This window comes from Mustela nivalis (assembly GCF_964662115.1).
Source record: "Mustela nivalis genome assembly, chromosome: 15".
In the NCBI taxonomy this organism is placed as follows: Eukaryota; Metazoa; Chordata; class Mammalia; order Carnivora; family Mustelidae; genus Mustela; species Mustela nivalis.
In genome coordinates, this window is record NC_139034.1 from 21740726 (window position 1) to 21754290 (window position 13565).

Here is a 13565-nt window from a genome sequence, read left to right on the forward strand (position 1 = left end):
GAATTTAGAAAAATGGATAGGTTTTTGAACTCCTCCAAACTTGACAATTATCCAAAGTGGGCCATTAAAACAATTATGTCAAAAGTACTTAATGATGAACCAACTATAACTGTAGTCCAAGTTAATATTAAGCAAAAGAGAGAGCAAAAACATTTAAAGACGACTTCCCATGTTATAAAAGGCATCTGGTTATAAACTGACTTGTCAGACTGTGATATTTTATTAGATTTCAAAAATAAACTATAAATTGTTTCTTTAAAAGCAGTATTAACAAAACAAACAGGTTATTGGTTATTAGTAATTAATCAGGATTATTCTTTTTGTTTATTCTTGTCTCTTCTCAGACTCTTTTTAGTAAACAGACTCTAAACTTTAGGAAGTTTCTTCTTTCACAAAATGCAGAGAATGCACCACTTCAATATAAAGCACAGTATTAAAAATCCATAATACACAAATAAAGTAATATAAGGCCATTTAAATCCTTTTTTTTTCCAGACTATTTGTTTATTTATTTGACAAGAGATCACAAGTAGTCAAAGAGGCAGGCAGAGAGAGAAGGGGGAAGCAGGCTCCCTGCCGAGCAGAGTGTCTGATATGGGGCTTGATCCCAGGACCTTGGGATCATGACCTGAGCCGAAGACAGAGGCTTAACCCGCTGAGTCACCCAGGTGCCCCTAAAATCCTGTTTTTATTTTATTTTATTTTTAAAGATTTTATTTATTTATTTGACAGACAGATCACAAGTAGGCAGAGAGGCAGGCAGAGAGAGAGAGAGGAGGAAGCAGGCTCCCTGCTGAGCAGAGAGTCTGATGCGGGGCTCGATCCCAGGACCCTGAGACCATGACCTGAGCCGAAAGCAGAGGCCTTAACCCACTGAGCCACCCAGGCACCCCTAAAATCCCGTTTTTAAAAAGTCAGCACTTTTATACTTTGGAAGGGAAAGATACCACAAATAGCAAAATTTAAAACTACTTGCCTAGGAACATCTTTTGGTTTACCTATCTACAAAGGCAATTACCGTTTCATTGGGCGTGTGTTCATCTTTTGCTTGTTATAAAGGAGTCTGTTTGCAGTGCAGGTTACTGCTATAGAAGGATCAAGACACAGTGGTTCAGCTGTAGCTAGGATCAGTTGGCTCTCAAGCAGAAGTTTATCTTCCTGAAATGTATAAGAGCACATGTCCGTAACGATTTAAGTTTTTCAAATCACAAGTATCTCTTAATCTAGAAATATTCCTTGGAACTGTTACATACTAACATAAAACACAGTATTTCAAGTTCCAACCTTTTTGTAAACGTCAAAAACTTGACAGCATAATGAAAGTATTAATGGAAATTCAGTTATCTAACAGTGTTCAAATGGTCAAGTTGTAAGAGTGCCTATTCATTAATCCATTCATTAATTCAACAAATATTTGCCAAGCACTGTTCTTAGGCCCTGTTCTAAGAGCTGAGGATTAAGTAGTGAACAAAACAGATAAAATCATCTGCTTCCACAAAGCTTACAAATAAATGTTGGATCATAGCACTTTCAATAACACAGAGATTAACAGTCCCATTCTATACTCAGCTTAACTTCATTACAAGACTAAAAATGATCATACAAATACTGTGTAAGCTCTATATACCCAATTCCAAAATATACACAGGTGTTTTACTGATATTACATAAGGAATACTGCATTCCTTTATTTTTTTTTTTGAATTACTGAAATATTTTAATAGCAACAATTAAATTTTTTTAAAGTCAAATGAGTCAATACTATTGCTGAGTAAGATTTTTTGCAAACAAACACTGCTTCTTTCAATACTTCAACTTTTTATTATGGGCATTTTCAAACATACATAAAAGCAGAAGCGTAGTGACCCCAAGTACCAATACTTAATTTCATTCAATAACTCCCTCTGTAACTTATGTTTTTGTTTTGCTAGAGTATTTTAAAATAATCTATTACAGCATGCATTGCTAACTGATAAGGAGTTCTAACATCCAGTCTGGCTTTAAATTTCCCATTATCTCAAGAGTGTAGTTTTAGTTGGTTTGTTTGAATTTGAACTCAAACAAGGCCTATGGTATCTGGTTTGTATCTGTTTCAAACTCCTTTTTTTTAATTCTGTTATGTGATCACCTTCTTCTCCCAACTTTTTTGTCCCTTTTCTCAAGTAATTAATTGGTTTGTTGGATTTGAGCAACTACTTCCTTGTGGACTTTAACTGGATATGACTAGTTGCTTCCTCACTGTGTCGTTTAATAATCTTTTTTATGTCCTGAATTTCTTGTAAACTGTTACATCTAGAAGCTTAATTTAATTCTGGTTCTGTTTTTTTAGATGAGAATTCCTTATTGGTACTATTGCGTACTGTGTACTTTCTCTTGCATCACATCAGGAGGAACACAATGTCCGAGTGTTCCATTTTTACATCAGTGGGATTAGTCAGATCCCTGCATTATAAATATTCCTATGGACCTATGATCTAATGGTTTTTATATCTAAGAATTACAGTTGTCTAGATTAATTCATTAAGACTTCCAAAATTGTGGGGCGCCTGGGTGGCTCAGTGGGTTAAAGCCTCTGCCTTCGGCTCAGGTCATGATCCCAGGGTCCTGGGATCGAGCCCCGCATCAGGCTCTCTGCTCAGCAGTGAGCCTGCTTCCTCCTCTCTCTCTGCCTGCCTCTCTGCCTACTTGTGACCTCTTGTCTGTCAAATAAATAAATAAAATCTTAAAAAAAAAAAAAGACTTCCAAAATTGATGTTTCAAAAAAAACCATCATTTCTTTTGTACCTATTAGCTGGAACTATTCCTATATATGTGCTAAATAGTTGGAAGCGCACCTTTCAATTCTGTTAAGATTACCCTTCAGGCAGGAATGCTATGGAGCCTACATCAACATTTAATGGTATAAAATTTAATGGTATAACATTAAATGGTATAAAATTTAAAGGAAATTAAGTTGAGATGCTATTAGTATCTGTAATACGTGAAATTACAACTAAAAATTTCTATTTGGAATCATTACTTACAAAAGCACCATTTATATGCACCTCACCCAAAGAAATTCAAATTCTCACTAATATCAGAAATGTTAAATGGTTTTCTACACGCTAAATTGTCTTCTACAAATTCTGTCTAAATGCCTAAATGTCTTCTATACTTCCTGATTCTTACAGGAACCTTCTTAAATAAATTACTGAAAACAACTGAAACAATTATTGAAACATCTGAATGTGTTATACTCTGAAAAAGTTAACTCTAAGTCCCATGTTTTTATGAAAGAAAATTAAGAAAATAAACTGCTGTATAAAGATACAGGTGGCAATTTTCAAAAAATGCAGGTATTTTTCAAAGATAGAAACTACACATCTGCTTATAAGAAATATCCTCTACCAACAATTACTTTGTACCAGGATAATTGTTTTTTTCTTCCTCTTTTCTACTGAGGTATAACTGACATATTAATTTAAAGGTACACAAGTGATTTGATATTTGTACACACTGCAAAATGGCTATCACAGGGCGCCTGGGTGGCTCAGTGGTTAAGCCGCTGCCTTCGGCTCAGGTCATGATCTCAGGGTCCTGGGATCGAGTCCCGCATCGGGCTCTCTGCTCAGCAGGGAGCCTGCTTCCTCCTCTCTCTCTCTGCCTGCCTCTCTGCCTACTTGTGATTTCTCTCTGTCAAATAAATAAATAAAATCTTAAAAAAAAAAAAAAAAATGGCTATCACAGTAAGTCCAGTTACCCACAGCAACAAAAATTTTTTTCTTGTCATGAGAACTTTTAAGATCTAATGTTTCTGAATATTCCCCTACTTACTATTTGGCTATCTATCATACAGTTCACACAGAAAAAGCAGAATAAAATGTTACGATCTCTCCCTTTATTCATCAACATTCAGAATAAGAAACTGACACCCTAATAACCTCTTAGGGCGACCAATGAGGTGTTTTTTTTTTTTGGTTTTAAATATTCTTTCAACAGCTTTTAACCTTGCAGGCAAAAAGATTATAGCCCAAACTGAAACCCAACATTTGACAGTTACTGATGATGGCATCTTATTCATAACTACATCTTGCAGATAATTTTCATTATCAGTATTTTCTTTAGTTTAGTTATTGTTCCTCTCTACAGTAGCAGAGAAGTCCAACCACCCTCTTGTGAGTGGGCACCAAATACATATTGAGCCAGCACCAGAGAGTTAACTGGCTAGTCTCAAGGTTCAAGCCTACAACTGGGGTGAATGGCAATAGGACAGGCTAGATGTGCTTTAGAATCCTAGATTATAGAAAACCAGTTATCTATTTGTATCGATGGTATAAAAACAAATAATTTTTCTTCTATTTGAGAGGAAATTAAAAAACGAAGTTTCACACATTGGACAGATCAGGTCAGCCTGACCCTGTTTCACCATGGTCCTAAAGCAAATGGGATGGGACTGCTTAGTTCTTTGAGTGATTACTGCATAGATAAAGAGACCCCTGATTTCTAAAGCTCATAAAGGAATTGCAAAATTTACATTTTAATAAAACTACAAATAAAATATCTTTTGCTTAACTTAATGTTAAGTATTGTTCCTTTATTTTGTCTCTTTCGGATTTAAAAACAAACTAACCTGGGTCCATTTATGATTATCGCTTGTTATTGAATGTACATCACAGACCAAAGTCTACAAAAAATAAAAACAACAACAAAAAAAAACCATTAATATAAAGACATGCTAACATATGAAGATATTTCATGAATAAAACTCTAAATAAAACCCAACATTCTTTTATTTTTTAAGATTTTATTTTTAAGTAATCTCTACTTCCAATCTGAACTTTTAATTTTGAGATCAAGAGATACCCACTCCACCAACTGAACCAGTCAGGAGCCCCTAAAATATTTAAACATTCCTTACCTGCATCGTTGGCCGTAAGAGAATATGCCTACTTTGGTAACCAGGAGATTTCATATTACTGGACTGCCTGTAGTCACGAATTTCTGCTATGACACATCCACAATGAAAAATATTAACCTGTTTTGAGTGAAAATATTTAAGTAAATGTCATTTTTAAAAACTCTACATAAGTGTGCTTACATTCAATGTTTCAGGTTCTTTACATGCTTATGCAATACTTCCGGTCACTCACAGTATCTTAAGTGGCCTTCCTTACTGGTGGATTTACCACTATATAAACTTTTCTAAGCAATTATTTTATGTTCATCATTATGACTCAAGAAGTTTAAAATCATTTACTGAATTCTAATTATAGATTGAGTTTTGACATTTATATACTTCAGTGTTACAAATCACTGGAGATGCTGTCTTGATGCTCACTGGCTCACAGCTATACTTTGCTAACTTCATCATTTTTCTAAAGTCCATCTATGTTCTAAATTGTCAATCATCTCTGCCAGAGTTTCAGTTTCTGGAAATAACTACTATGTGCTCTGCGAAGACTTCCAGAAATATGACTGTCTTTATTAATAAAAGGAAGAAAGCTAACTATGAATTCAAATAATAATTTTTGGCTAAACATACTGTTTTCTAGTCCAAAAGTAAGAACCTTTATCACTCAAGACTTGCTAATCACAACCTGACATAGGCACTTATAGTATTATGTTTTTTTTACCCTTTCAGAATTTTTACTGGGGACTTTCTTTGCTATAGTTCTTACTATGCTCATTCTTTTCAGCAAGTATTTATTGAGCCATGACAATGTGAACTATATGCCAGGCACTATCCAAGAAGCTTCACAGATACAGCAGTGGTGGGACAATTATTTACTCTTAGTGTGGGAAGACAGGCAAAAAACATGTACAGCAATAAACAAGATAATCTTAGGTAGTGAGGAATGCTAGAAAGGAGATAAAATAGGGAGAAGCGAATTTAGATTGTGTGTTCAGATAAAAACCTCTCTGAGGAAGTGACTTTTCAGGTGAGGCCTGACTCACAAAAGGGCCAGACATATGCACACATCACTCCACACACAAGAAAGAACAGATGAAAGGTCTTAAGATAGGAATAAGGTTGGTGTGTTTTAGTATGTAAAACACAATGAATGGCTGCAGTGTAGTGAGGGGGATGAGAATCAGGAGATGAAGCCAAGGAGGCAGGGGTTTTGGACAGTGAGAGGACACTGAAAATTTTAAGCTGGGAACTTCCCCCCCGCCTTTTTTTTTTTTTTTTTTGGTTTTGTAAGCTTAATTTAGCTGTCTGTGGAGAACTGATTTCTAGGGTTTTAGAATGAAAGCAGAAAATTCAGGAAGGTAACTATAGCAGGTCATGACCACATATATTTTGAAGGTACAGGTGACATTTGCTGATGGACTGATTGTGAAAGGGGAAAGCAGGGTCATGGATTACGAAAACTAAAACTGGTCTGAGAGGTAGAAAAAAAAGTACTGTTCCCGTCATGTGAAGTTTGAGGAACCTATTACATATCCTAGTAAATGTAAGTTTGGAGCTTAATGGACTAGTCATGGAGAGATAAGCAAGGGATTAAACGTCATTTTAAAACTCATGACACTGGTTGAGATCATCGAGCAACAGACGGTTACTAAAGAATAGAAGTCATAGGATTGAATCTTGAAACCATCACACATTTATGAAGGGAAAAAAGATGACAGTTAAGAAAACAGAAGGAATAGAGAGAAAAGGAAAACCAGAATGCAATGTTTCAGAAGCCAAAAGAAGAGCGTGCCAAGGAGGAAGCAGTCATTTGCACCCAATTTTGTTGAGAACAATTAAGATGAGAACAGAAGGGATGCCTGGGTGCCTCAGTCAGTTAAGTGGCTGCTTTTGGCTCAGGTTATGATCTCAGGGGTCCTGGGATCAAGTCCTACACCGGGCTCCCTGCTCAGTAGGGAGTCTGCCTTTCCCTCTGACTACTGCTCCCCCTGCTTGTGTGCTCGCTCTCTGACAAATAAATAAAATCTTAAAAAAAAAAAAAAGAAAAAGAAAAAGATGAGAACAGAAAGTGACCAGTTGATTCAGTGCCTTGGAGATCACTGGTGACCTTGACAAAGCTGCTTCTATAGAATGGTGATGTTAAATATTGAAAAAGATAGGCAGAGAAAAGAATGAGATGTGAGAAAAAAGACAAAATGATTACATACAATTTTGTGAATAGCTTTGCTATTCACAAAAGCAGAATTATAGAACAGTACCTTGAGAAGGACATGGGTTCAAGGGAGGATTTTTTTTTTTTAAAAGCTGAGATATAGTACAACATACTTGTGCTCTTTATCTAGTAGAAAGGGGGAAAACAGATGATATAAGAGAGGGGTTAAAGCTGCAAATTCCTGAGAAGGAACAGTATCCAGAATACCAGCAGAGAAGATTTCTTAGAACAGAATACTTCATCCATTTTAACAGAAAGGCAGGCAGAAAGTGTGAAAAGAGATGTGGATGCTAGTTAACTAAGACTAGGAGAAAACAGAAATTCCAATTAGATAGCTTCTTTATCCTAAGTATATAGTATTGCTGGAGTGCAACCAAAGAGTAAATAGTTTCTCCCATACTCTTGATTGTAGGTATAGGGAGATTTCCAACAAACGAACTAAATGTTAGAGCAATTTTAGAAAGATCAACTAAATCTACACATTTCATTACAGCCTAAAGGGTGAGTATCCCACAATAAAATGCGTTGCCATATAACTATATCTAATGTCTCACTTCATGTTCTCAGCACCATCCAGAACACAATTAAATATCATTTATAACAAATGCCACAGAATTGACAAATCTAATGACATTTTTTAATTTATTTTTTTAATAAGATTTTATTTATTTGACAGAGAGCTAGAACACGAGAGGGGAGGGGCAGGGGGTGGTACAGTAGAGGGATAGGGAGAAGCAGACTCCCTGTGCAGGGCTCCATCCCAGGATCCTGAGATTGTGACCTGAGCCGAAGGCAGACACTTAACCAAATGAGTCACTCAGGAGCCTCTCTAATGACATTTTAAAAAGAAAAATTTCGTACCTGAGATTTTTCTAGGAGATCAACCAAAATAGGAGGTAATTCTTCTGCATCCAAGTATTCAAGCAATTCTCCTTCTTCGTAAGGCAGTCGAATGGTCTCAGAATCTTAATATTAAAATATAAAGTTTCTGAAAAATGTTCAGGCTCACTGCAAAACTTAGGTATATAATTTAAATGAGTTTCCAAAAAAAAAAAAAAAAAAAAATCCCAAAGGCTTTCCTAAAGTCCTTCTTTATTTAAGTCTTATAAATCAATCACTTCACTTACTACTAAAAGACTTGGTAAATTGTATATAATTTTAGGCCAGAAAGGAGAAAACCCCCAACACACTGCAAAAACAATCTGCCTAATGACATAATGCAAACCATAGCCAGCAATACAATAATCAGAATGTGAGAAAATTCCCACACTGGTAACTGAAAGTCCCTTGAAGACTACTTATCTCTAATCTGAAAATCAGTATGATAACTTGGTACCTCATATGAAAAATGGTCACTTATATACAGAACAAAATTCTGTAACATTTTATAATTATCAACAAAAGAAAAAAAATCCTTAACTGGATGATTTCCTTGTAGAACCCATATCATCATCACTGTATCAAATTTCTAGATGTCTCTTTAGTGAAATCTAATAGTGCTTATATTTCAAAACTCTATTTTCAGGATATAAATAGAAATAAATGTTACTAAATAAGAAAATTATTCAAAAGGCAGAGAGTCTGCTTTATTTTAAAGGTTTCAGACTCAAAATACAGAAGAAAAACATAGAACACCTTACGCTACCTTAAAATGTAAATAGCAAAAAAAAGAAAACTGTGACAGTTATATAAAGGTTAGGTCTTATATAACTTAACTTCAAAGACCTACCTCAATTAGAATTCTTATTCATGAAGGCAATCATATTACACATACTTTTTAACAAAACATTGTAAAAAGGAAAATTTGGGCTCATGCCTTCTTTTATCAAGTCATCACTGATCTGAGGGACAGACCACTTAACAGATTATAAAACTACTACCAAAAGAGCACATCCCGCCTTGCAGAGGGATTTTTGTGGGTGCAGCTCTCCGAAGGTTCTTACCTGATCCATTTTTGCCCCTGAGCATCAGAGAGTATCCCTCATTTCCTGGGTATAGGTTGACCACTAAACAGGACAATGTCTCTTGCATAACAAGCTTCTCTAACAAATTCACATTTCTTCTTAATTTCTGCTTTAAAAAGAGGCAGAGCTCATGAAAATAATCTGGCATAACCTTAGTGAAAATACTCTGATTTTTTTTTAAGCTTTTATTTATTTGACAGAGAGAGATCACAAGTTGGCAGAGAGGCAGGAAGAGAGAGAGAGAGAGAGAGAGAGAAGTGGGGAAGCAGGCTTCCCGCTTAGCAGAGAGCCCGATGTGGGGCTTGATCCTAGGACCCTGAGATCATGACCTGAGCCGAAGGCAGAGGCTTAACCCATTGAGCCACCCAGGTGCCCCCAAAATACTATGATTCATTCAGACTTGAATGAAACTTTCAGTGTTCCTTCCACATTATGATCCTGAATACAGGGGAAGATTCACAAACAATACAGTCACCAAATACAAGACACAACTATGTAAATTCAATTTTGGTCTCCTGCTATGTTTTACACAAATGAGTTCATACCACAAAGAAAAAAGTGACCTATAAAAAAACAAAAATGCTCATATATAAAATACATGTATTTGCATACAAGTAGAATAAAACAAAAATATTTAAATGAGTAAAATGTAAAACCATTAAGGGCAAATACATAAAACACAGGTACCATATACATAGTTTCTTTTAAGTATAAGTCTACATATAAAGAATCTGGGGTATTAGCTTTGATTATACTCTTACCAGTGTCCCCTTTTTAAAATATTTTCTGGCATAAATTAGATATAAACAAATTCAAAAACTCTACTTAGTTGTAATGTTAGGCTCAAAGATACCTAGCTGGTAAGAAATGAGGAATTAAGCAATTTCCTATAAATTCAATATAAGAGCTCTTTAGAAACTTTTCTTTTTAAAGATTTTATTTATATATTTGAGAAAGGGTATGAGGAAGAAGGCATCAGCAGGGGGAAGAGCAGAGAAAGAAGGAGAAGCAGCCTCCCCTCTGAGCCAGGTGCCTGAGAGGCTCAGTCCCGGGACTCTGGAATCATGTCCTAAGCCAAAGGCAGATGCTTAACTAACTGAGCCACCCAGACACCCTAGAAACTATTCTGTGGAGGGAAAAAAAAAAAAAAAAAAGTCATTAGGAAATATAGTACACATACCTAAAAATCCATTACTTTATTTTACTTTTTAAATTTTTATTTATTTATTTGACAGAGATCACAAGTAGGCAGAGAGGCAGGCAGAGAGAGAGGAAGGGAAGCAGGCTCCCTGCTGAACAGACAGCCTGATACGGGGACTTGATCCCAGGACCCTGAGATCATAACCTGAGTTGAAGGCAGAGGCTTTAACTCACTGAGTTACGCAGGTGCCCCCAAATCCATTATTTTAGAAAGGAGTATGTTTTAAAATGAAGCCCACATATATAGATATTAGAATTCATTTAATCTAATTTTATTTACAAAAAAACCGAGTTAATAGAATAGTTCTACAGGATCTCAAAAAACAAACCCAAGTATTTTGTGTTAAACATGTATATCTGCAGTTATATGCAAGGACAAATGATAAATTGATTTACTCTAACTGTGGAATAAAAACCCTCAGCATCTTGAGAATTTGAAAAAAATGAACAAATCAACAGTTGAACTATTTAATGAAGAATCAGTAGAGGGGCACACCTACGTGGTGCAGTTGGTTAAGCATCTGACTCAGTTTTGGCTCAGGTCACGATCTCAGGGTTTTGAGATCGAGCCCCATATCAGGCTCCACACTCAGTGCAGAGTCTGCTTCAGAGTCTTTCTCCCTCTTCCTTTACACTTTCCCACTGCATGCTCTCTTTCTCCCACCAGGGGGGGGAAAAAAGATTTGTAGAGAGAGACTAAATTTTTTTTTTTTTAAAAGATTTTATTTATTTATCAGAGAGAGAGGGTAAGAGAGCAAGCACAGGCATACAGAATGGCAGGCAGAGGCAGGGGGAGAAGCAGGCTCCCCGCGGAGCAAGGAGCCCGATGCGGGACTCGATCCCAGGACGCCGGGATCATGACCTGAGCCAAAGGCAGCCGCCCAACCAACTGAGCCACCCAGGCGTCCCGAGACTAAATTTTAAAGTAGTTTCAAGGGTAGAGAAAACCTTCTAATTTGACATAAGACAGATAAATTCCAACAGTATTGAGTATCTCTTCAAGACAAGTTGGTTTCTACTTCTGGTGTGAGCAAAAAATCAGAGGTCAGAAAATTTCTTTCTTAAAGGGCTAGATAGTATTTTAGGCTTGTAGGCTATGTATGGTCTGTGTTGCAAATACTTAACTCTGCTGTTATACCTTGAACTCAGCCACAGACAAGACATAAATGAATGGCTGCAGCTGGATTCCACAAAACATCATTTACAAAAACATGCAGTGGGCTAGATTCATCTGGCAGATAATGGTTGCCAACCCCAATTTAGAATCTTTATTTATGTATCCTATCTTAGTTCTGTCCCTGAGGTGATGGATATATTTGCTATATTTATTGACTGTGGCCAAGTTTAATGGATGTACATTATGTCAAAACTTACAAAATATATACCTTAAACATGCGCAATTTATTGTACATCATTTATATCTCAACAAACTTATTTAGAAACATACCATAAGATTTATTCAATACTTATTGTTTTCCCTATGTTAAGATCTTAAAGGCTAGATACTATTAGCATTCCACTAATTTTTTGCCTAACAGGTAATAAGGTATTTTTCTTTTTAAGAGAGAGAGCATAAGGGGCAGAGGGAGAGGGAGAATCTTAAGCAGGCTCTATGCCCGGCTCGAACTCACAACTGAGATCCCCTGAGTGGAAACCAAGAGTCCAAAGCTTATGACCGAGCCACCCAAGCACCCCAAATGGTATTCACTATTAGCATATGTGCTGCCACAGTGAGCACAATGGTATTCATCTTTAAAGAAGCTCATAGAGCTTTTTACGGCTCTTATAACCCAACAATCCAAAAGTTTGTTACATTTTTATTGCCCATATTTTTATACTAAATAAAAATGAGTTAACATGGCTCTGAACTAATTTTTGTGGCCAAATTAATCTTTTATTATCACACCTGAATTTCCTACACATCCTTACAATAGCTTTAACTTTCCAATACAAATGACCATGAGGAAATAGTGACCTTTTCCCTCCTGTCTTTGGTCTACAAATCACTTTTCAAGGGGTAAAGAAGCAAAAGATAATATTTATGATGACTTCTTTGGGTACTCAAGGAAATATTTTCTGTTATTCAGCAAACACTGTTCACCTCTCTTACTTAAGCAGGTGAACTCTACCCAGTGCCAGATTAGCCAAGGTTATGAGTCAACTGCAGAATTGGCTAGTCTGGCTGGAAAAGATGTTAGTTAACTGACAAAAATATAAATCATTACTGCTTCAAATTTAACTGCTTCGAATGTCCCTCTTCCTCTACATTTCAAAAGCAATAATAACATAAAAAAATTACACTTACCTTAACCTCAGGCTCTTTTTCACATTCTTCAATATATAAGTCATAAAGTTTTTGAAATACAGATTTTCTAAAATTTAATGAAACAAAATAATGTGACTATAATATTATAATTATCATGAAGTGAATGCTACTCTGAAATTATCCCTAACTTTTTCCTCAATTTCCCCCACACTGTGGGTGAAGTGGGGTTGAATACAATAGTTAATATCAACTTTAAAGTACCTCTAACATTTCTAGCACAGTGCTAGAAGGAATGCAATAAATGGTAGCAATCATTATTTCCAATAATCAAAGATATCAATCAATTAAGTATGCATACCTTCCACTAGACAGGTATTTCCTTTTGGGAGGTCTCTGTCGGGCACTTTCAATGACATACTAAAAAAGAAAAGTTTATGAAAACAAGCTTGCCTTTTGCTTAGTGCACAAACAGCTCTATTTTATGAATACTTAAAACACGTGTTAAGATCAAAAAGACTAGTCACTCAAGTCCCAAACCATATTAAATTATAGTTTGTAGGAAAAACGACTTAACTTCTAAATTTATATTATAAACAAGTGAAATTTAAACTGCACTAAAATTTAGCACAATATTTCACTATGATATAAGCAAAATCATATAGTTTCAGAAGTGAGAATTATCCTCAAAATGTTTTATCATTGTTCAGAATATGCACAGCATACCCAACTGCAAGAACTCGATATATTTTTGAACTATCTTCCCTTCTAACTGAGCAATTACACAACTTATCAAAACAGGAAAACATAATTTTAGAAATTCTTTGTTCAATAATTTTTATTCTACAACATTATCTAAGAATTCCAAATAAAAGATGAGCCAAACCTCATTCCAAAGCATTTTTATTTATGGCAAAATTATATGCATCCTTATCCTAAAATTACGTTAATATGCTTGAGAACCACATACAGAAATCTCTTAAAACTGAGTTTTGTTAATTAAGAGAACACTATTTCAATATGTAACTTAGTCACA

At 35.6% G+C, this 13565-nt stretch overlaps 1 protein-coding gene across 50 annotated transcripts in view; it reads right to left on the reverse strand.

The window, feature by feature from the left end:
- SUPT20H (SPT20 homolog, SAGA complex component) overlaps positions 1-13565 on the reverse strand; it is a 42033-nt gene that overhangs the window by 22761 nt on the left and 5707 nt on the right. For 29 of the 50 annotated variants that reach the window (XR_014303133.1, XR_014303134.1, XR_014303135.1 and 26 more), the window contains exons 4-10: positions 12891-12949; positions 12572-12638; positions 9046-9172; positions 7964-8067; positions 4897-5013; positions 4609-4662; positions 1019-1158 (exon numbers count right to left, since the gene is read on the reverse strand). Coding sequence is in view for 39 of the 50 variants with exons in the window: in XM_082700436.1 (XP_082556562.1) it covers positions 1019-1158; positions 4609-4662; positions 4897-5013; positions 7964-8067; positions 9046-9172; positions 12572-12638; positions 12891-12949 (668 nt within the window). In the remaining 11 variants the exon portion in view is untranslated. Of the gene's footprint in view, positions 1-1018; positions 1159-4608; positions 4663-4896; positions 5014-7963; positions 8068-9045; positions 9176-12571; positions 12639-12890; positions 12950-13565 lie in introns of all 50 variants that reach the window. The other 21 variants (XR_014303132.1, XR_014303136.1, XR_014303140.1 and 18 more) reach the window with 1 other exon arrangement.